The following is a 24,334-nucleotide window of genomic DNA, read 5'->3' on the forward strand; positions in this document are numbered from 1 at the left end:
CGTGGTACCAGTCCTTGTGATGTATCTTTTATTGTAATAAATAAACTCGGGTTCTTTTAAAACAACTATACACTATTAGCTAAAGTACGCACAAATGGCCCTGTGGAGGCATCCATCTTGAATCCAACCAAGCTGCAAACAAAATTAGTCTCTAAATCCCTCTAGTGATCAGGAAGATCACTAGCACTCTATCATTACACTCCTTTTACTTGAGATGTTTAATCTAACAACATGACACACTAATACTACAGTATTCATTTCAAAGTTCAACACAAATATAAACACAACATCAGCAGCACCAAACATTTAAGTGTGCAGTCCTTTTTTATTTAGACCAGTGGTTCTCAACCTTTCTCTTTCCACTCTCATACAACCTTAAGTATTCCTATGCCATCGGTGCTCTGTGATTAGTAAGGGATGGCTTAAGGTGATATGTGAGTGGGAAGGAAAGGTTGAGAATCACTGCTCTTGACCCAATTGTTACTTTGATGCGCTATTGAGCAGAAAAGCAGGCACAAAACATAAAGGCTGTTCAACAGGCTTTATTCCATATAAACTTCCACAGAGCTGGCTGTGAGAATGCTGTTGCAAGCTCTGAGACTGACCTCGAGGGACCGGATCTAGCTTATATCCTGGAGGATGATTGGCAGCCGACCAGGTGGGGCTTGGTCCATTCAGGTCAGCTGATTGACAGCCGGCCAGGTGTTGCCTTGTCCTCCAGTGCTCTTCTGCAGCTACACAGGTTTCCCCCTGCAGTGGGCTAATGGTGTATCACCACATTTAGTGCAATATTTTGCTTGAGAAAAATTGTCATTGGCCCATTTCCTTTGGAGTTATGAAACCATGCACATAACAATTCAGTTAGGTATGATCAAAACAGTGGTTTTCAAACTTTTTCTTTCCACCCACATACCACCTTAAGCAATCCCTTACTAATCATAGAACACCGATGGCATAGGGAATACTTAAAGTGGTATGTGAATGGAAAGAAAAAGGTTGAGAACCACTGTTTTAGAGATTCACTTTGTCAGGTGCTTTAACAATATGTGTTGATCTTAGCACAGGTGCTTGTGTCTGTCTCTGTCACGAACATTGGTAGACCATACACATAACTGTGGAATTTCTTGAGTCCATAGACCAAACCCAGACTCTCTTTCTTGATCTGTGCATATTGACATTCAGATGTTGTCATTGTCCTCCCACAGCCTGAAGTACTACGGCACCTACTCCATTTTTTGAAGCATCCGTAGATATTTTCGTCTTTCTGGATGTGTCAAAGTACATCAAAAGTACTGGATCTGTCTCTGTGGAACTCTCATTGTGTGCTTCACTCTGCATCATTGCCCTGGATAATGCATCAGTTAACACACCCTCTTGATTGATTCATGTCCATCTGGGACTATTGCAAACCTGAGGTGGTGTTCTTTATCTTTAACTTACACCTTGAGTTTACATGTTTTTTTCATGTCGATGTGCTATCCATTATCGGCTTTGAGTTGTACAGGATTTGCATGGATGTATGGTTTTATCTTCATTGCACTGATGTCATGCTCACAGATCAAATTGACCTTTGTCCCTGTGTCCAGCTTAAAAAGAATTTTTGCTCCATTTGTATATAATAACACATTGTATGTAATATGACTCTGTTCACACTTAGCTGTTCAGTGTCTGTGGTTTATAATTTTCCCACACTACCATGCCAATGAATAGTGTGCCATTTTGTGAGTTCCCCGTGTGTAAAGAAAGCTCACTATTTGTTGATAACACACACAGCCAGCCTTAATTCTCTTCTCATATCTATTCTGAACATATGTTACAATGTTTACATGATTATTGTAACATATCAAAGGGAGATGGACTCCTGGCAGGAATGAAGAATTGTTGAAGTACTTCATTTTTGATGAGATATCCAGAGGGAAGGAAATATACCAAAGCATTCAGTGTTATTCACTTCCAATGCTTGCCATCCCGTGCACTCTTATCTCATCCAAGGCCATCTGCTTACATCATCCATTCTGCAAACCTTGGCTAACCTTTCAGTAAATGCCCATTTGTTTGTCCTCTGTTGCTTTTAATAACTACAATCTTTTAAGCATCTGGAAGTAGAGAAAATATAGATGTACGTAACTCTCTCATTCTGTTCATTAAATTTCACTAATTTATTCATCAGAAGCACACAGGTGTATTTTATTTCCTTAACTTCTGCAAATCTGTTTGAACATATCCCTTTCATGTAGTTATGTTGATCCCCTGTATTATTGTAGATCAGGGGTTTTCAATATTTTTCTTTCCATTCATACACTACCTTAAGTAATCCCTATGCCATTGATGCTCTGTGATTACTTAAGGTGGTGTGTGAGTGGAAAGAAAATGTTTGAAAACCACTGTGGTAGATAATCTACTTTTAGTTTTGCTTCAGTCATAATTCTGAACTGACATGGCATAGGCTCCAGAACAAAATATGTAACAAACATTGACCACTCCTGAAGCACTGTGAATTGTTAAGGACACCACATATTCGCCTTGGTGAGAAGGGGTGTAGATTATCAGAATATCCAAAAGGATAATGATGTTGCAAGAAATTAAGTAAATAAAAATCTTCCATAAAGCCACTTCTGAACATAGCAATTGTTTCAAGGCAATCTGAGATGGATTTGTTTTTGTTAAACAAGGATATTGAAGGATATGGGATAATACAGATCTAGCTTATAGTTTAGTCATTTTCTGATTTCATAATGGAACAAACCTGAGAGACCAGATTGTTGTCTCATCTTCCTATGCTCCTGGAAATGGCTGAAGGCACAGGGAAGTTCAAGGAGGAAAGCAGATTGGAAAAAATGTATGACCTCAGGAAGGGTGTTGTTGGCGAGGTTGTGATGCTGGTAGGGGAAGACTCTTGGTTAAAAAATGCTCATTTGATGGCCCTGAAGGCAAGGACTCAATTGATTTAAGGTGCTATGCAAATACTTTCTAGAATTTACTCGATACCCCCCCCCCCCCAAAAAAAAAGGTTTGTGTTTACCCACAGAATTTTGAAATACAGGTATTCAATAGCACTTGCCTGCCCATTAATTATTTTTGTAAGTTTAGTCGCTGTGGTAACAGAAAGGTCATAGGAGCCTAAATCTCATATTGCAAGGCCTAAGTGTCTGCTAATGGCAGCGCTACCGAAATGAGAGACGTCCGCACAGCACAAGGGTGAACCAGTAACTGAACTTTATTTTGAATTCCTCACGCTACTCGAGGGGACTGCCCACTTTCTGTGAGAGGTGTGCTGGCCTTAAGGAGTGATTTCAGCACTTCGCGGTGTCACTACCTGTCCAGCAGCGTTCAACCAGGAAGCGTCATCATCCCCTGAGTCCCCCTCTCCTCAGAAGGGCAGGGGGGCCCACTCCATCTTGTGTCGGACGACTGGGGCAGCGATTCGGCCCGTCTAACTGCACAGTTGCTCGGCCCGCTGAAATATGATATTTCGTGCTGTTGATTAAGGAATAAATGTGATTCAGCAATCTAGTTTGTTCCATTGTGAAATAAGAAAATGATGGATCTATGAGTTAGTTCTGATTTATCCCATCACTCTTTGAAATGCTGCAAGTGATTCGTTCATTCACCCATGCAAGATCCTTGGTTTAATGTACCATTCAAAAGACCAGCTATCTGAAAGGCTAGCTCACATTTGGTGCCAGCCAAGATTTCTGTGCTCAAGTCTTAAATGTCCGACCTAGCAGGTGAAAGTGTGACCAACTGAGCCACGACTAACAAACCAACAGGAGCCCGAAGACGAACATCTGGTGGAACAAGGACAGTTTCTTCCCCTCTGCCATCAGACTTCTGAATGGACAATGAATCACAACACATCTCACTTTCTCTTTCTTTTGAACTAATTTATTTATTTTTAAATGTAATTTATAGCTTTAATATTTGCACCTTTAATGATACCACAAAGCCACAGATTTCATAAGAAGTTCAAGACAATAAATTCTGATCCTGATTCTGATCTCATAGCTTGGGAAGCTTATAAATGTGATTTCCATCTTTGGGAAAGCATTTAGGAATTTAGATATTCTGTTTTAGGCCTCATGGAAAATATTTGAAAGTATTAGTAGAGTTAATGCAAGACAGCATTGAGAGGGATAAGATATTACCTACAAAAGTGATTGCATTTTTTAGGAGTAACCCTCCTGGAAACAGCTCAGCAAATCCACATCAACATCTAGTGCAGAAAGAAACAGTTTGTGTTTCACATTCCACTCCCTTCATCTGAGTCAGCAGGACCTGTGATATATAGGATGTACGTACAATGTCAGGTGTCATCACATTATGAAGGGCCCACAATCTAAAACAATCATAGTTTATCTCTCCACAGATAGTGCCTGATCTGCTCAATGTTTCTGCCATTTTCTGTTTTAATTTCAGGTGTCCCTTCTTCAAGAAGGGTTCAGGCCTGAAACATTGGGAATGTATCTTTACCTCCTATGGATACTGCAAGACCTGCTGAGTTCCTCCAGCATTTCTGAGTTTATATTATGAATAAAAAAGTAGGACGGGCCCACAAGATAAACTCCTAACTTGGTACAAGCATAATTTTGATAGAATTAGACAGGAACTTGCAAAGATTCTTTTTTCTCCCTCTGATGCTGCTCAACCCAATGAGCTCTTCCAGCAAAATTTTTATATCCAAATTCCAGCAGTCTCTTGTGTCTCCGACTTGCAAAAGTTGATCAGAAGGCTGTTTGCAGTTAAAGGTATGTCTGGCAAGAGGGAAGTGTTTAAAAGAGAGACCGGGAGAGTTCAGGGCAGCGTGTTCTTGTTAGAATGAAGGCAAGGCTGACAAAATTAGGAAACCCTGGATGACCAGAGATATTGAGGCAAATGAAGGAGATATAGTAAATTGAAATGGAACAAACCCTTTCAGGAATATATAATGATGTAGGAGAGAAATAAGCAGAGCAAAGAGGGGCTATGAAGTGAATCTGACAAATAAGGTTAAGGAGAATCCTTAGAGATTCCACAATACATTAAAGGCAAAAGAGTAACTAGGAGAGGATAAGGTCCTTAAACGTCAACAAGATCACTTTTGTGAAACCACAGGAGATGGACAAGTTGCAAAATTAGTATTTCTCATCTGTATTTCTCATCGACAAAGACGCAGAGGCTAGGGAATGCAGGGAAATAAATAGCCATGTCATTTCCACCAGCTACTATGTGATCCCACCTCCTACTATGTGATCCCACCCCCAAATGCATCTCCCCCCTCTCCTCCCTTCAACGTCTCCCACAAGGACTGCTCCCTCTGTGATTCCCTTGTCCACTCCTCCCTTCCCACCAATCGCCCCCTTGGCACCTATCCCTGTGACCGTTGCACCCACATCTCCTCCTTCACCAAACAGTCTTTCCAAGTGAAGCAACATTTCACTTGTGAATCTGCAGAAGTCATCTGCTGCATCCAATGCTCCTGTTGTGGTCTCCTCTACGTCGGAGAGACTGGGCAAAGATTGGGAGATCACTTCATTGAGCACTTCAGCTCTGTCCACCACAATAGCAGGGATCTCCCAGTGGCCACCCATTTCAATTCCCTGCCCCATTCCCTTGCCAGCATGCCTGTCCATGGTGTCATGTACTGCCAGACTGAGGCCACCTGCACATTGAAGGAACAACACCTCACATTCCATCTGGGCACCCTTCAAGCGCATGACATTGACATCACCTTTTTGTTGGCCCCCACCTCTTTCTATCCCCGTTTCTCCTTTCCTCTAGCTCTGCCTCTCTATCTCTTACCATTTTCCTTCTGTTGCCTTTCCTTCAGCTCTGCATTCACAGAGCCGCCCCCACCCTCTGTCAATTCTCACCTTTCCTTTCCTGTCCTCCTAGCCATGTCCAATTTGTCTGTTGGTCATGCTCCTCCCCTTGCCTTTCTTTCCTTCTCCCAGCCTTTTAATTTAGATGCCTACCAGCTTTTCACCCCTACCTTGAAGAAGAGCTCAGGTCCAAAATGTCAGTTATATGGATACTACGAGATCTGCGAGTTCCTCCATCATTTCTGTGTTTTTACTTAGATTCATGGTCTCAGGGTGGGGGAATCTAAAATGAGAGGGCATCAATTTGAGGTGAGATGGAGAAGATTTATGAGGGACCTGAGGGACATCTTCTACCACAGGATGGTAGAGGCAATTAAAAGACATTTAGGCAGGTAAATGGAGAAAAAGGTTCAGACAGACATGGGCCAAACAAAGACAAATGGGACTAGCTTGGTCAGCAAGAACAGGTTGTGCCGAAGGGCCTGTTTCACTGGTGTGGAACTCTATGACTTTGACTCCATGTATGGGCCATAAGCCAAATCATCAAACTTCTTCTCGAAGTGGACCATGCCAAGGATCCTTGATCTCTTGAGACCATTCATCAATTGTGTAGTGTCAGCAGAAGGCAGAAGCATGCGAGTCTCGTTATTTTAAAAGTGTACTCATTATATTGTAGCTTTATTAGTGGAGTTTTACTAGTGTTTTAAATAAATACATTATTGTACTTCAGATTTATTGAAAAGTTGATTCATCATTGATCTGAATTCTAGCAATCGATTTGTATTGCTACACATACAGTAGGTCTTGAATTAAGGTGCCCTATCAACTGTCCCGGTTGAGGCGGTACAAAAGGATAAGATCACCGAGACCTGTATGGTGCACGGCTACACCATGCGGTATCTCAACCATGAGCCAGAAAAGATGTATCGCCACTTTTTTTTGTATGAATAGTTACTGTTTCGATGTATTCCCACAATAACAGTACATCAATAGCATCTTAGCCTCACACAAAGAAAATTAGCCAGCATTGAAATGATACATGCCCCCTCTCATGTAACGGCATAACATATCAATTAACCAAAGTTTTGCGACTGTGAGACTGACAAACATTTGCAGGCATTCAGTATATCAGATGTTACTTAACTAGGCAGAGTCAACATTCATTTATAGGACATAGTATATAATGGCAGATCAACTAGAAATAATGAAAGTGAAATTGCATTCAGCAAAGACAGTGTGAGAAAACATTCCTTTTGTCCCATGCTACTTTCACAATTTGACAGTATAATATCAACAACAAGGCGGTTGGTAGTCATGAGGGGAAATGGATCTGTGAATGAAATTGAGATTTTCTCAGCCTGCTGTGGAATCGGTCTTCACCCACAATGTACATACATCAAGCACTTGGCAGGACTTAGGTTGGGAAATGGTATTTCTACTTTGCAGATAAAAGAGTGTCAGGTGTTCACATGGATTCATTTAAATCTAGCAGTAAACTGAACATTTTTGGCACCTTGGCCATGGAATTGGTCATCTTTTTTGAAATTTTACGACGTAAAATATTGAATTGAATTAAATTGTTTATTGTCACGTGTACTAAGATACAAATAAAAAACTTTGTTTTGCATTCTATCTATACAAGTCAATGCAGAGTTAAATACAACAAATAATGCAACAATAAAACAAAAGCACAGAGCATAGCATTACAGTAAGACAAAACGTGCAGGGTGGAGGGTTACTAGGTCAAAATAAACGATGTCGAGAAAAGTACCGTTAAACAATGACAAGGGCATCATTCGTTTCCACTGGAGGTGCAGTCAAGAGTCTGATAACAGCAGAGAATAATTTGGCCTTGTTTTTGGAAGTTTCTGTTTTCAAGCTCATGTATCTTCTGCCTGACAGAAAGGGGGGGAGAATGTAACCCAAGATTTTGGCAGCTTTCTCAAGGCAGTGGGTGATATAGCTGGTGCCAGAATTCTGAATTAAAAACCGCATATCAGGTAGCATAAGTGGAAAGAGGAGCAGAGTAAATGACTCATTATCTGACAGCAAATAACAAATGAATAAATATGCTAAGAGATTCAAGTCCTTTCTACTTTTATTTTAAAAATATCAAGTATTCAATACATAATATCAATGTTGAATCTAAATTGTTAGAGATTTTCTGAAGATTCAGTGGGCATAGACTAGCTGTGCTGTGCTATTCTATGATTCTATTAGATTAAGTACTGATAATAATTCAACTACTTGAAACAGATCTAGAATATATTTGAATAAACTATACCTGAACAGTATTCAGCTGTATAAACTATTATCCCAGTAACATTGCCTCCAGATTCTTTACATATCAACTGCGAAGAATTTAAATGAAGTTGGCACTTTGGTAAGACCCAACATGTTTAGGAAGGTATAACATGTAAAATATTTAGTTTGCTCTGTGATAAAATATACATTCTTCTACTCCATAAGTATGAATCATTGAACTTGCTAGAAAGTATTGGATAAGTTTCATTTACAGAAACTGAAGATGGATGATGGTATGGCCTTACCGAATTTGACATTTTACTATTGGGCAGTTAATATTCATTATATATATATTTTTTAATTTATTACTTTGATAAATTTTATTGTCCGCTCTGGGTAGATTTGGAATTGGGATCTATCCAGAATTATTCCTTAGCTTCTTTTTAGGGCCAGCATTACCTTTTAGACTATCCAAAATCAGTAAGTATACTTCTAATCCAATTATTAAATATTCATTATCTATTGGGTTTCAATTTTGAGGGCTTTTGGATGAAATTTTTTTGCCTTGGCTATTATTATATATCTTAATTACTTTTTACACCATCTACTCTTGACTGAACCTTCCTTATTGAGAAGATTAAAGGAATTATCTCTGATGTCTTTTGAACAACTTTCCACCAAATATAATTCAACATACACACATTTTTAAAAATATCTACAGATTAGATATTTCCTGAATACGGTAATGTCTAATTAGTTAACATTACAACAATCAGATTTACTTGACACTTTGTTCCAGTTAAACCCCTTTCAGAAGGGTTTAATTGGTACTATTTAAACTCTTATGTTAAATTTGAGATCAGTCCCCATTGATAAGATTTGACAAACATGGGAATCGGTATTTCAACTAACATTATCTCCTGAAACATGGGGAAGAATTACTAGACTAGTTAATACTTGTTCACTTTGTGCATATCATTCTTTAATACAGTTTAAAATAGTTCATAGAGCTTATATGTCTAAAGATAAACTAGCTCGTATCTTTCCTAATACGAGCTCTACTTGTGATAGATGCAATAATAAGGTGGCTTCATTGACTCATATATTTTGGTCACGTCCCATGTTAGAAACATTTTAGAAAGATATTTTTGAAACTCTATCAATAATACTGGTTATTCAATGACCATCTAACCCCTTAACTGCTCTTTTTGGAATTACAGATGTAGGCGTTTACTTACCTCTGCAGATTAAGTTATAGCTTTTTCTCCACTATTAGCTTGAAAAGCCATTTTGCTTAAATGGAAAGACTCTGATTCTCCTATTTTATTTCAATGGATTTCTCATATTATGTCTCTCTTAAATCTAGAAAAAAAAATCAGAAGTCGTACATTAGCTACAACTATTAAATTTGAAGAAACATGGAAACCATTTATTGATTACTTTCATGGGATATAACTGCCATTATTCTATGAATTAACTCTTCCTTTTCAGACATAATATAATTTTTACTGTTTTGTTATCTCAGATCCTCGAGATAGGCCACACTCAGTTGTTTTTCTTATTATATGATTTTTTTTAGTAGATTAGTTTGATTTTTTTAACATTATATTTATTTATTTATCTATTATTCCAATTCCAAATCTACCCAGAGCGGACAATCAAATTTATCAAAGTAATAAATTAAAAAATATATATATAATGAATATTAACTGCCCAATAGTAAAATTATTTCTGATGTGTCACATTTTCATGCTGGAATTTGTATGATACTCTATGTAGACTTGGACATTCCATTTCAATTGTGTTATTTTTATTCTCCTTATGCTGTGTATATTATGAAATGTTAATAAAAAGATGGAAAAAGAAAGAAAGTATGTAATACTATACCTATGTAATTGAGGTTAACTGAAACTGTCATAGTCATCCACAGAGGGAAGATGAGAACATCCTTATTTGAATTGGGTAAAACTTGGATCTAGACAAAGAGAGAAATATCCTCTCCACCCACCCCACCCCCCCCCCCCCCACCCCCACCTCATGCAAGGCAAATTAAAAGCGGTCTAAAAATACAAAATTGCTGGAGGAACTCGGTAGATTATGCTGCGTCCATAAGAGGCAAAGATATACAGTATAACCAGCATTTCGGTCCTGAGCTGGGACACCTGCTGAGTTTCTCCAGCATTTCTGTGTTTTTACTGCAGACTTTTGTGTTTCACTGCAAAAAAAAACATTTCAGTTTGATTAACTGTCAATTTTAAGTTTATCTTGAGGAATGTTTCTCAGGTGGATTAAAATGCTTTATTCTGATTGAAATGCTGTCATCAGGAAAAATGAGAAGTTTCACATTCAATCATTTACACCACATAGTGTATTGAGACTGCTTGGTGATTGTCATGGACTCAAATGGCTATTTCTGTGTAACTCTATGATTCTATGACTTTATAGTACACTCTGTTTGCCATATTTTTAACAGTTCAGTAGATGAATTACCTATTTCATTCAACTTGAATCTTGAAATCTAATTACCACCAAATGTCTTCTTTTCCACCTTAGGACAAATTCTTTTCATTTATTTCATGTGAATTTTTTTGTAGAATTAATCACGCTGCTGGAGAAATTAAAAACACGTTAGATACTTTCTTACCATCATTTCTCCAGATTAAATGGCACTTCCATGACATCAATTCATGGATGAATGAATTCTTCCTTCAGATTTATTAAGGAAAGGAAAATCTCCATTCCTCTCCCTAGCAACTGTCTACTGTTGAATCTGATAAATTGCAAACATGGTATTACATTTAATCTATCCTGGAGTTAAGATCAGAAAATCCACTCCAAAAAAAAGTGTTTACTTCCATTCCTACATCATTACCCCTCTCTGGTCCAGCTTCATCTGCTGATTAAACTCTTCCACTTGGTGACATTTGAAGCTTGACGACTTGCATTGCCATTTGTGCCAATACCCATTCACTGATCACTCATGTTCATTTACCTGTTTGGGTGCCCAACAAATCCTCAGTTTAAAATCTCCATGATTGTACTATCAATATCTTCATAACATTCTCCAATCTATGAGGCTCACTCCTCCAACTTTGGCTGCTTGTAGATACCCTGATTTCAATCTCTCCATCTTCGGCAACTGAGCCTTCAGTTGGCTTTGTCCATACTTGTAGAATTCCCTCCCAAGACCTCTTCATTTGCCTCTTTAAGAAACCCTTTGGCCACCTTTTACAAGCTTTTGGTCATCTATTTCATTAATTCCATTAATTCACATTTTCTTTCATAACCCACCTGTGGATTTTAGAGATTTATACGGTTCGCTGTTAAAAGTATTTTATAAATCAGAGATGTTGCGGCCACTGTTGTCCTCTCAGTTCCCAAATTGCGGCTGACGCAGTCCATGCTATAATTGAACTGAACTTTAAATCTTACATTCATCGTAAACTTTAAATTGGTCCCCTGCCCTTATCACTTCATGTGGATCATGTAAGGAAGGAAAAGATGTATGTAATTATATTGTATTAACTATCAGCTGCATCTCATTACTGACATGGACTCATCCACACTGAAACAGGACCTTTGGTCCATCATATTCCTATCAGCTACACCCATCCATTTGCTGGTAACACTGGACAATGAAGATTTTTCTTCCTGAACAATTTTGGGTATTTTTTTTGTATTTGGGCTGGTGATTGCAAAATGTTCCTAACAAGTACCATTATTTTAGATAATAACATTTTTGTAATTTAGCATCATATTTTAAATCTACTTCAAGTATACACAGCCACAAAGTGCAACATGTCATTGAAAATTCATTTTCTACATTCGTACCTGGATTTCTTCCCTGCTGATCTTGGTGCAGTCAGTGGTGAACATGGTGAAAGTTTCCATCAGGACATTGCAACCATGGAAAAGTGATATCTTGTTGGACACCGACATGTGAAGCATTAGGACAAACAAAATCAGCACCACACTATTTTTTGGTCAGTCGAACTAACGCAATATGTCAGCATGATTATGCGATTAAACATGCTAAATTCAATAAAAGCTTATTTAATATTGCTCCAAATTCCTACATGATCTCGTGGTCAGTTTGAAGTTGTTTATCATAATCCGCAATTTTTTTTTCAGGAAGCAAACCTTTTGAAAGAAATTTATTGTCCAGTATAATTGGTCCATAGCTCATCATACAAGTCTATATGAATCTTGAGAGATTATTTTCTTCCATCTTTTCATCATTTTTTCCAATAACTTCTAATGTTAAATTCACAGGCCTGTAGTTACGAGACCTACTCACTTGTTCAATAAAAGTGCCCTGTGAGTTAAAAGTGTATAGGGTTATATCCCTCCCCAGTGATAAGGACACAAAAACATCAGCTAATATTTCTTGGCTCTTCTCAGAGCCAAGAAACAATGTGAGCAATGTTACTTATTAGATGAATTATTAATCAACTTGCTTTTCTACCCTCTTGATAGAACTATTGGAAGGACCAATGAATAGTATTTATTACTGTTGGGCAAACTTCCCTTTTACAGAACGGCTACAGAATTTCCCAAACTGCAACACTGACCCTTCTAAGTTATTGGTGGAGAAGAACTTTCTGACTTCCTAGGGCCATGAAAAGGTGCTATGTAAATGAAAACCTTTTGGTTCTCCTTTTGTTTCTTTTTAGGACTACAGCAGTGTGAATTTGTTCCGTGGTAATGATGCAAAGCACTTAATGCATTGGCATCCCTCGTGGCCTCCCAAATTATTTTCTGTTCCGATGAAGTTGAGTGAGTTTTCCAGACTTGCCAATATGTATAAACATCTGATAAGTGGTAGTTTATATCGAATTTATTTTAAAATTTGCTTATAATCTCTTTTCAAATTAATTTATAGCTTGATTTTTTTGTGATTTCAGTTCTTCAAGATAAATACAGTCCTCCTTGTCATCAATTCAATCATTATTTTCCTCCCTACAAAGTGACAACTTTCTTAAATATACAAAACTTTCCCCCCCCCCCCTCCCATTGCCTACAAAAACTCATTTCAGGCAGATTTGTGGAAAGCTTGCATTAGTAGCAAGCCATTTTTACCCAGAGTGTAAGAAGTGAAACAGACCTCAGAACATATGGAGAAAGTTTTCTTCGTCATCCTTTCTGACTGTGAGGCGAGTCTTTGAGAGGGAAGTCGCTCAGGAACATCGAGGTTTCAATCACATTCACAGCTGGAAAAGGGCACCAATAAACTGCCAGCTGGTGATATTGACCGCCTCTCCAACGCCTAGTCTGGGGACCTCACTCTGAAACTTTTTTTTGGTTGATAAACTCCACCGTTTATTGGGAACCCAGATCCCGAAGAGATGAAGTGGAGCTTTGTAATACTGCTTCTCCGACTTCTTCTACAATCAGCTCCCAGTTTTTCCACGGACGCTGAACCAGAGAGTAAGTATCTGCCGCAACAGACACAGAGGCTTCTCATTTTAACATCAGTTGCAAATGATTTTGCATCATTTATTTCAGTGGGTGCTTTGGGACGCTAATGTCTTATGAAAGGCGTTATGTGCAGATGTTAACGAAATATTTTCCCTTCATTTTCATGATTGTGTGAAATATAAAATAGTGCATCTGGTTATCGGCCCACGTTTGGCAGAATAAATCAGGATTCAATTACTTGCCCGTGGAAATGTGATGTTAATCAAACACAGATTTTAAAATGCTCAGGTTGAGCATTGTACACTGCTTTACCTCCAAGGCATAAGGTGGCAACTTAACCGGCGAATCTGACTTCTAGGGATCTATTTTAGTTTTAGATACAATGATACAAATGGGTCTATCAAAACTTTCAATGCAGATGTTCCTAGAGGGGAGCGGTATCTGGGATGTTTAACCTGTGATATGACCTGTACTGGACACGTTGATCCAGAGATGACACGGGTCACTTTCACCTCTTGGTAAAGTGCACGTTTATCGTGTTCGAAGCCCTTTCTCCCATGAGAAAGCCATCGATTTTAATGTTAACCCATGACATTCAGGCGAGCCTTGTTTGGGAGATGTCTCGCAGCTGCAGCCCTTTGTCACCCAGTCACTCGTCTTGGTTATTTAGCGAGTTCGTCGCCCAGTGAAACCTACTACCTTGTTACTGTTTCGGAACTAAAAGGCAGTTCCTGTGATTTTTTTCCCCCTCTCTTTTGCTTCGGGTCGTGTTGAGCATCTTGGGAAGAGATTAACCTCGAGTCGCCTTGGAACTCAGCGCCAGCTAGCAAGTTCGCAGCTGATCCACCTCGCCGAGCGCTCCTTCTGTGCGAAGTTGGAGCCTGATCTCATCGGGAACAAAGTGAACAGAGTTCCACTAGAGGAAGCCCGCCTGGGACAGAGGAACCCTAAAGGGTTGGGGGGGGGGGTTCGTCTTACCATAATAATCTTTTCCAACCAATTCTCCGACCTCCCCTAATGATGTGCATTTAAACAAGTCTGATGAAGGAATAAAGTTACCGGCCTTACTGTATTGAAAGAGGGAAGTTCCAACCAATTCTCCGACCTCCCCTAATGATGTGCATTTAAACAAGTCTGATGAAGGAATAAAGTTACCGGCCTTACTGTATTGAAAGAGGGAAGTTGGAAAGAGATTGGGAATTTTTTTTGGCAGGATTGGAAGATCCGAATCTTCTGATTTGTCCTTGAAATCTAATTAGCTATTTTATCAGCATATCTCAAATAAAATTTTACTGTCTCCCGGAAGAGAAGAAGGTCATCTGTTCCCGGGTACAGGTTTCTTCAGTAGCCAGTTCCAATACAGGGCAGCCTTGTTCACCATCTCAGGTGGTGGGGAAGTTGGAATAATATGATGACTGGATCTTCAAGGCTGTGAGAATTGAACTCAAAGGAACAAAATAAAAATCCCGAGGGAGTGAACACCATAAATTCGTTTGAAAGGATTGATTGAGCTCTACGTTGTAGTGTCAAATTTCACCTTCCAACCAACATGTCCACACTTCACAGTGCGAGTCTCAAAGTGAAGCCAAGTCCTTCTCTGGGACTGAACGTGAAATGAAGAACTAATTTGATTAATTTCCTAATGGATATCAGAAGAACAGAGCATAATCTGTGTAATACATTCTACAAAATATAATTTGTTGTACCCCTGACAGAATTATTACTGGACTGCATCCTCCAAAATCTTTGAATTAGAAGAGCTCTAGATTGGAATGTTTAACCCCTGCCCCAGCTCATATGCTGGGGAGCATTGACATTAATTGTGAGGATGGCAGAACTTCTGTAGAAAGGTAGGGAAGTCATGAAGTAGAGCAAAGCTTCCTCTTTGAATTCATTATGTTCTCTGCATGGTCAGGTGGATGGAACCATTATTAAAGTGCCTCCAACATAATGAGGTATCACAAACCTCTTCAATGAGAACTTGATGTGAATTCAGACTGAAGGTCTGATCAAAGAGTTGCTTTTCAAGGAATGCCTTAAAGGAGAAGTGACAGAGATAGAGAGGCCCATTAACTACAACATCAAACCCCAGTGACTGAATGGCTAACATCAAAAGAGTGGAAGAAACCAGATAGAAATTGTGAAGGAACATTGTCAGAAATATTGTGGTCAGACAACATCTGTGGGAAGTGAAACAGAATTAATGTTTCAATTTGAAGACAAATTATTCAATGTAAAACATTTTTGCTGTCTGTCGTTCTGAATGTTTCCAACTTTTTCTGTATTTAAAATGTTAAATTTATAGTAGCTGCAATGTTTTGATTTTCCTTTATATGATATTTTCATGTTGAATAAAGAATATAAAACATGATCTTCAGCCCTACTTCCCCAATGAACCTGGTTGGTCAGGCAACATGTATGGAGAAAGATAATGCCAGTAGCCTCGCATCAGAGACATTCTTTTAGAAGTAATGTAATGGATAAATATTGGGGGGGGGGGGGGGGGATTTTGGTAAGATTTAGAGTAGGTTACATACACACATTTTAAAACAGAGATTTTATTTGAAATACTGAAGTATTGATATTCAGTAACATTGCAGGATCTTTCAAGACTTTTATGTACATTTCACAATTAGGTGCTAATTGAAATGAAAGATCATTGTTTGGAGAAGACAAACCGGCTGTTAAAAAGTACTTTCAGTGTGCTCACAGAAAGGTCATTCTTGGGTTTTGTTTATCTGAGACAACATCTTGATCAAGGAGAAGAACTCCTGTTGTTTGCTGAAGAAGGTGGGGGTTTTGCAAGTGAGAGAGTCACATGGGCTTTCTGGAGTATCAGTTGGAGAGAGAGAGAGAGAGAGAGACAAGTTAACATGCTCTCCCAGCTAGTGTCTGTAACACTGAAAGCAGCTGTATAGTGCAAGTCAGGAAGAGCTGGTTGAAACTGATGAAAAGTTCCAGAGCAGTGGATGGCTGGAAATGCTATCTGTCTGATGTTTCTCTTGGAATAAGTGGAACAGAAAGGAACTCTATGCTAGCCTGAAAGAAAGAGGTTACCATCTGGTAAACCCTGATGGGGCAAGTTTCATCAGTGAGACAATGAGGTGATGAATGGTGGTACCTCAGTTGTGGAAATCCTGGAACAACAAATCTCTCTCTGCAAACCCTACAAGAACCTTCCTGAGTAGTAAACATTTACCTTTCAAGCACCAAAGCCTGGTGAACTTTATACATGTTAAATTCTGTGCACAGTATAAGAATTGCCTGCATCCAGAGAACTTGGAAGAAGGAGAAGTGAGATTGAACTGTGAACCAAAGAACTTTTCATAAATGTACAAACACATTACATACACATGCACTTAGAATTAGAAGAGGGTTAATTTGGGTTAGTTAAGTATAGAGATAAGTTAAAGTTTGATTCTGTTTTCATGTTTAAAGTTGATTGAAGACAACTTTTGTTTTAAAAACCACTTGTCTTGGTGAATGTCTATTGTTGCTGCTGGGTTTTGGGGTCCTTTGGGCTTGTAACAGTAAGACCACAGATTAAGATAAATAAAGACCAGAATTTGCCACCTACAAATTGGGAATTCCTAACTCTTGGTATCTTTCTCTCCTCCAATTTCTTTAATTGCATAAAAGTGTGCAATTCTGCTACTCATACTCCCTTCTGCAAATACACCATTCATGTTAAGTTAATTTATATTGGATTCTTAATGTCATCAATAATTGATCTTTTGCATTAATCTGCCATTTCTCTGCCAATCTATTCAGCAACATCTTGGGGGAAAATGTGATAGATGGGTGGGTTTAAATTAGTTGGGCGAGAGAGTGGGACCAAAGTTATAGCATAGTAGATGAGAAAGTTAAATCAAATATCAAAGTTAGAGCAAGCAAGCCCAGAAGGCAAGACAGGCATGGACAGGAGAGGGAGAGGGAGAGTGGAAGGTCTGAGAGACTAAACTGCATTAACTTCAAGACAAGAAGCCCTGTAGGTAAGGCAGTTGAACTTAAAGCATGGAACACAATGGATGGTCATATTATAGATAACATGGATATGTGGTTGTGGGACTGGCAGGATTGGTAGCTTATTGTTCCAGGCTACCGTTGCTTTCAGCACGACAGAGGGATGGGTGGAGATGAAAGAGGAGAGAGAGAGTTGCACTATTTCTTCATGATGACATTCATGTGTTGGGTCCAGGAAAGTTCTTCGAGATAGTGACACCCAAGAATTTAAATTTGCTCACCCTCTCCATCTCTGATTTCCCAATAATCACTGAATTGTACACCTCTGATTTTCTATTCCTAAAGTCTCCAATCAGCTCCTTGCTTTTATTGACATCGAGTGAGAGGTTGTTAATAGTATACCATTCAATCAAGTTTACCAACACCCTCCCATATGATGTGCTAAATAAGTGAAAGTCTCATTGTCCTTTTTATACAGCCCACTACTGTGGTATCAGCAGAAACTTTGTAAATGGTGTTGTCATAGTGAGTCACACAGTCATAGGTGTAAAGCGAGTGGAGCAGGGGGCTAAGTACACAACCCTGTGGTACTATGGTACTAATGGTGATTTGTGATGAAGGAATCCAGGATCCAATTACACAGTGGGGTACTGAGGCCCAGGTCTTGGAGTCTGCTTATCAGTTTTGAGGGGACGATGATTTTGAATGATGTTCTTTGCTGTCCAGGTATACAGGGTTTTCTGTAGCACCAGTGTGGTAAATTACTGTTGTATGTATTTGTCTGGTCATGCACATCCATTGGCCAGCTATATCTGTAGCCCCTCCCACAGGCTCCTGTATAAAAGTGACTGTTCCATAGCTCCCTCTCCAGTGCAGGACAGTCGAGCAGTATGGGTGTGCCTTTGTTTTTTAGTGAATAAAAGTCTATTGGTTTCTCAACCTCCGTCTCTAAGTAATTGATGGTGCATTAGCCAGTGAGATGGCATCTGTCATCAACTTGTTGCTGCATTAGGCAAATTGGAATGGATCCATCTTGCTGCTCAGACAGGAGCCGATATGCTTCAACACCAGGCTCTTAAAATACTGCATAACAGTAGATGTGAGTGCCACAGGCTGATAGTTGTTTAGGCAGGTGGGGCTTTCTTAGTGCTAATGGGTGAGAATTTGTGAAGTTTGCCCATGAAAGTTTTCTGATGCAATATGTAGATGGACCTGCTCAAAATAGAGCTCCACTCCACCTCCTCTTAGGACATGAGGCTGAGACAGTGGTCGATGTGTCAGTGGGGGAGTACTTTGGGACCTGAGACCATAAATTCTATTTATTTATTTATTTTTAATTACAGAAAGGTATGATATCGGTCCTTAAGTTGAAGTCCTAAATTGACAAGTATTGATTGAGCAGGATATAGAGGGATGTGGAATTAATGCAGAGAAATGGGATTGCCAGGATAGTCAGCAGAGACCAGGTGTGCCAAATGTCCTCTTCCAATGTTGGACCTCAACTCTGTGGCATCCCCCATTCTCTTCCATTACACAAAATCTGGCTTCTTCATGCAACCCTCTTACCCAAACACCCCCAACCTGCCCCACTATTGGTGAAGCAACCTTCTTCTACCCAACCATCCCAGTCATTGAAGTTGGACTTCCTCACAAGCCTTCTCTCCCTTTCAAGCCTTTTTATCTTTATTTATCCCCTGTTATTTTGAATGGTTGACCTTTACTGTTTCCCACTAAAGAGCTCTTGCTTTTCACCAGCTCTATAATCTAAATAATATTTATCATGTTTAAATTAAAACGCTAAGTGTGTGTGTGTTTGCATGTTTGTGTGCATCAGCTTAAGGACATTTGCCACTGTTCTTGCAGAACTTTGTTAAATTTTATATTAATAAAATATTTTTTTCTTTTGAATTCTTTTTCAGTTCTTAACCTCCTTTCTTTATCGGAGCACAGAAGTTATGTGGACCTGCTCCAGCAAGCACTCACTGACACTCCAGCGGTCAATGAAATCTACATTTTGTCAACATTCAAACTGCAACCAAAAACCCTTGCTTCCATCTTTGGACTTTATTCCACTAGAAGCAATATAAGATACTTTGAATTTTCAGTTTTGGGTCGACTGAATAAAGGTAAAAAGTCATATTTCAGTCATTTTAAAAATTGCATCTGAAAGATGTGGACTTTAGAGGCAAGTTGGCAAATATTGAAAGGTGGTGTTAATCTTCTTGAATCAATTAACATCTGATGTGTCTGTGTGTCAGTTGACTTAGACAGAGGCTAAGAGTTCAGAGGGACCTGAACGTTCAACCCATATTTATTTAATCTGAACTCCAGTGCTGCACTATTAAGCAAACTGTACCTCAGGGAGATATTAAACTAGGGGCCCTGCTCACTGTGCTGCCCTGAAGGAGGACAAGGTATTTCACCTTGTGCACTGAATAATATTTATGTCTTTCAACATCACGGTCACAGATTACTTAATTGTTTAGAAGATTGGTATTTCTGCATAAATTGGCTGTCCCGATCCTGTAGCAACGACTGTGTTTCAAAATACAGTAAAACTCCTATGGCGATTGGTGGATGCTGGATAAGTAAATTTTCCAGTTGCTTGACATTACATGTTGCATGGATTGGCGAACTAATGGCAAGGCCCGCCAATTTTAAACTTCTGTATTTTTTACCTTTTTATTTTCTGAGATGATTTGCCAGTTGCTTGAAATCTGGATAACAGGGGTTTTAGGTTTTTTTACTCATTAATACTGCTGTGGGGCATTTTAAAGTTTCCCCTCATAAATGTGAATCTTTCAAGCCTCTGTTGTTAATGAATGTGCCTTGACAGTAAAAGGCATTCCAGCTTTTTAATGCAGCTTCTGCCGAAAATATATGGTCCAATTTGGAATGGCCTGTGATTTAGAGGGAAACCAGGAGGTTATGGAATTCCCATGAAGACCAAAGAGACTTTAGATGGTGGAATCCAGAACAAGGTATGCATGCTGGAAGAACAGCAGGTCACGCTGCATCTGTGGAGGCAAAAGGTCTAGTCGACATTTCAGCTGGAGACCTTTCACCAGGACTGAATGGGAATAGGAAAAATTGCTAGCATGTAGTACTGGAGGATGGTAGGCAATAGTGAAGTAAAAATGCTAGAGGATCGGTCTGAGCTCTTCTTCAAGATATGATAGGCAAGCACATGAATTAAAGAACTGGGAGAAGGAAAGTAAGGGTAGAGGAGGAGCATAGGCCAACAGTCTTAAGGTGTTAATTGGATATGGATAAGAGGACAGGAGAGAAGAAAGATGAGAATTGATTAGCGGAGGAGGTGGCTCTGTGAATGCAGAGCTGGAGGAAAAGAGACAGAAGGATGGGAAGGAGGGGGGGAGAGAGAGAGAAAGAGAAAGAAAAGGAGAAATAGGAATAGAAGTGGGTGGGGTAGCTAACAGAAAATCTATCTGATAGCAGGGTGCCTAGATGAATATGAAGTGTTGTTCTTCGGTCTGGCAGTACTTGAGACCATGGACAGACAATGTCAGCAAGGGAATGGGGCAAGGAATTGAAATGGGAGATAGCCACTGGGAGATCACCGCTATTTTGGCGGACAGAATCAATGTTCTCAATGAGGCGAATCTCCTAGACTGCTCTGATGTAGAGATGACCACAACAGGATAGAAATAAATGGAACAGATTAACCCTCCCATTTCTGATCTTAAGGTAAATGGAATATCACTGATAGAAATTGATCCTATGATAATATATTGAGGAATCACTGCAAAGGTAACCTGGCACTTTGATGAATGACCATTGTCAGTATAAAATAAACAGAAGATTAGACATAGGAGCATAAATAGGCTATTCATCCCATCGAGTCTTCCCCACCAGTTAATCAGGAGCTGATCCATTTTGAAACTCAACCCCACTGCCTGGCTTTCTCCCCGTAACCTTTGATGTCCTGGTTAATCGATCTCTGTCTTAAGTACACCCAACGTCCACAACCGCCTCTGGTAATAAATTCCACAGATGTACTACCCTCTGGCTGAAGAGATTCCTATGCATCTCTGTTGTAAGTGGACACCCTTCAATCTGGAAGTTGTGCCCTCTTGACATAGAGTCTCCCACCATTGGAAACAACCTATGCTACATTTACTCTGCCCATGCCTTTCAACATTCAAAATGTTTCAATGAGATTCTCCCCTCATTCTCCTAAATTCCAATAACTACTGGCCAAGCGCTGTCAAACACTCTTCATATGATAACCTAATTTGTAACCCTTTCATTCCCAGAATTATCCTCCTTGGAACCCTCTCAAATTTCTGCACATCTTTTCATAAAGGAGGAGCCCAAAACTGCTCATACTACTCCAAATGAGGTCTCACCAGTGCCTCATAAAGCCTCAACATCACACACAACATGTGGCATCATCTCGACAAACTCTGGAGATAAGTGGTTTCAGTGAAATTAGGAGAAAATAATCTTACATTTTTAGCAGAATGGTGGTGTAAATTTCTTATGGATCCAGTCTTATTCCAGACATAGCATCAGTCTTTTCACCAGTACACTGCACTTAACCATATAACAGTTTATAGCGCGGAAGCAGGCCATATCGGCCCTTTGAGTCCGCACCGGTTCATTTGAACAACTCCACTAGTTCCCCCCTCCCATTCTCTGCCCATAACCCTCCAATCCACTCATATCCATGTAAACATCCAACCTTCTCTTAAATGACAGAAAGGACCCTGCCGCAACTATCTCCTCTGGAAGATCATTCCATTCTGCCACCACTCTCTGAGTGAAGAAGCATCCTCTAACATTTCTCCTAAAGTTTTGCCCCCTTACCCTTAACTTATGCCCTCTTGTTCCAACCTCCCCTACCCTAGGGGGAAAGAGTCTACTCATGTCTAGTCTATCTATTCCCTTCATAATTTTAAATACCTCTATCAAATCCCCTCTCAACTGTCCATGTTCCAATAAATAAAGTCCCAGTTTCCTTAATCTTTCTCTGTACTCCAGATGTTGTAAGCAGGCAACATCCTTGTAAATCTTCTCTGCACCCTCTCCACCTTATCTATATCCTTCCTATAATTTGGAGACCAGAACTGAACACAATACTCCAAACCTGGCCCCACCAATGCCTTAAACAGTCGCAGCATCACTTCCCAGCTCCTATATTCTAATCTATGATTTATGAAGGCCAGCATACAGCACTCTGTCTACATGGAAATCCACCTTCAAGGAACTCCGTACCATAACCAAGAAATCTCGGTTCCTCTGCATACCTCAATGCCCTTCCCTTAACTGCATATGTCCTATTTTTTCCGAAATGTAGCACCTCGCACTTGTCTACATTGAATTCCATCTGCCATCTTTCAGCCAACGCTTCCAAACAAACCAAATCCTTCTGTAATCCAAGAAAACCTTCCTCACTATCCACCACTCCCCCTATTTTCATATCATCTGCATATTTACTTACCCAGTAAACCACCCCCTCCTCCAAATCATGGCCTTTTTCCTTGAGTTGCAATCCAAATTAGGCTTCAGTGAATGGATTGTTGGTAATAAAGCATTACTTGTTACTGATGTTAACATCATCTTCCTGTACAACTGTTAAGACTTAGCATTTTGACCTTTCTATTTTGTGCTGTTGAGAAGGTGAACTACTTCACCACCTGCCTTCAATCAGTGTACCTAATTTTTGACATCAAACCACATTTACAGCCCCTTTTCCAATGGCAACCTGTCCCAGGAATTAATTGGGAATGTACTGGGACAGAGTCCAGTGGAAAAGGAACACTGTCCAAATGCCAGTGTGAAATCCCATCATTTCACACTGGGGATTAACCGCCTCTACCCCTACTCATATCCCCGGCATTTGGTGACACCGATGCGCTGATAAAAGCAGTGGAAAAGGGACAGCAGAAAGTCACCCGTTTCCAGTCGAAGATAGAACACTCTGATCCCTGTTCAGTGGAAAAGCAATTTCCCAGTGGAAACATCTTCCTATCCCGGACACTGCACAGCCAATTAACTGAGATGCCAGTGGAAAAGGGGCCTATCTCTTCACCATCTCACCACCAATTGACCAACCCCTAGCCTTCCTCTCTACCCAACCCTGAGGTGCAGTACCTAGTTGTCGAGCAGCTGTTTGGCATGTGACCAAGAAGTGATGAAATTTATCTCACTAATACAAGTTAGTCCAAGAATGATTTCAGTGCAAGCACAGATTTATAGTACAGCAAATCATTACTCCCTGTCCATGTTGGTATGTGGAAATTCTGATCCAAGTACTTTCAAAAACATTGAGGGAAAAATAAACTGACTTTCACTTATTTAGCACATCATAACATTACTGAAATATGTCTCAAAGTGGTTCACACAATATTTACTTTGTGACTGCTATTACTTACCCAAGGTAAATTTAGATGTGTTTCATATATGTTGCTCCAAGTACAGTATTTCATCTTCATTCAACATATTTCCAAAGGGAATTGTGGAATCTCCGCAGCTGACGGCACAGCTACCAATGGTAGATCAATTAAGGTCAGGGACACTTAAGAGGCCAGAACTGGAGGAGCTGCTGTAGAATGCAGACAGTATTAGCCAGCTGGAGTTAGAGCCTGATTCCAGACTGAAATTGACTACTTCAGACTCCAGAGTAGAAATGTTCATTCTGCTTCCACATCTGAATTATCTTGGGCTTTTGTATTACACGAGTTTTCCACTGGTGCCATAGTAGACTCATTACATAAAGCAATCCCGTCAGAGAAAGCAGATCTTCATGTAGACACACTGAAATGTGTGCAAAATGTTCTCGGAATGTTGGATAAGAGTTGATATGATTGTTTTTGTAAATTACTTGGGCAGACTGTTTGTACTGACATTTCCTAGGATTACCTGTGTAATATTTAGAGACCTCTCCCATT

At 39.6% G+C, this 24,334-nt stretch overlaps 1 protein-coding gene across 3 annotated transcripts in view; it reads left to right on the plus strand.

Moving 5' to 3' along the window:
• Window positions 1-24,334, plus strand: part of thbs4a (thrombospondin 4a) — a 156,146-nt gene that overhangs the window by 3,280 nt on the left and 128,532 nt on the right. For 2 of the 3 annotated variants that reach the window (XM_069938525.1, XM_069938535.1), the window contains exons 1-2: window positions 13,333-13,469; window positions 19,343-19,549. In XM_069938525.1, the coding sequence (XP_069794626.1) occupies window positions 13,388-13,469; window positions 19,343-19,549 (289 nt within the window). In that variant the 5' untranslated portion in view covers window positions 13,333-13,387. Of the gene's footprint in view, window positions 1-13,332; window positions 13,470-19,342; window positions 19,550-24,334 lie in introns of those variants that run through there. The other variant, XM_069938527.1, reaches the window with a different exon arrangement.

Source organism: Narcine bancroftii, chromosome 1 (genome assembly GCF_036971445.1).
Source record: "Narcine bancroftii isolate sNarBan1 chromosome 1, sNarBan1.hap1, whole genome shotgun sequence".
NCBI lineage: Eukaryota > Metazoa > Chordata > Chondrichthyes > Torpediniformes > Narcinidae > Narcine > Narcine bancroftii.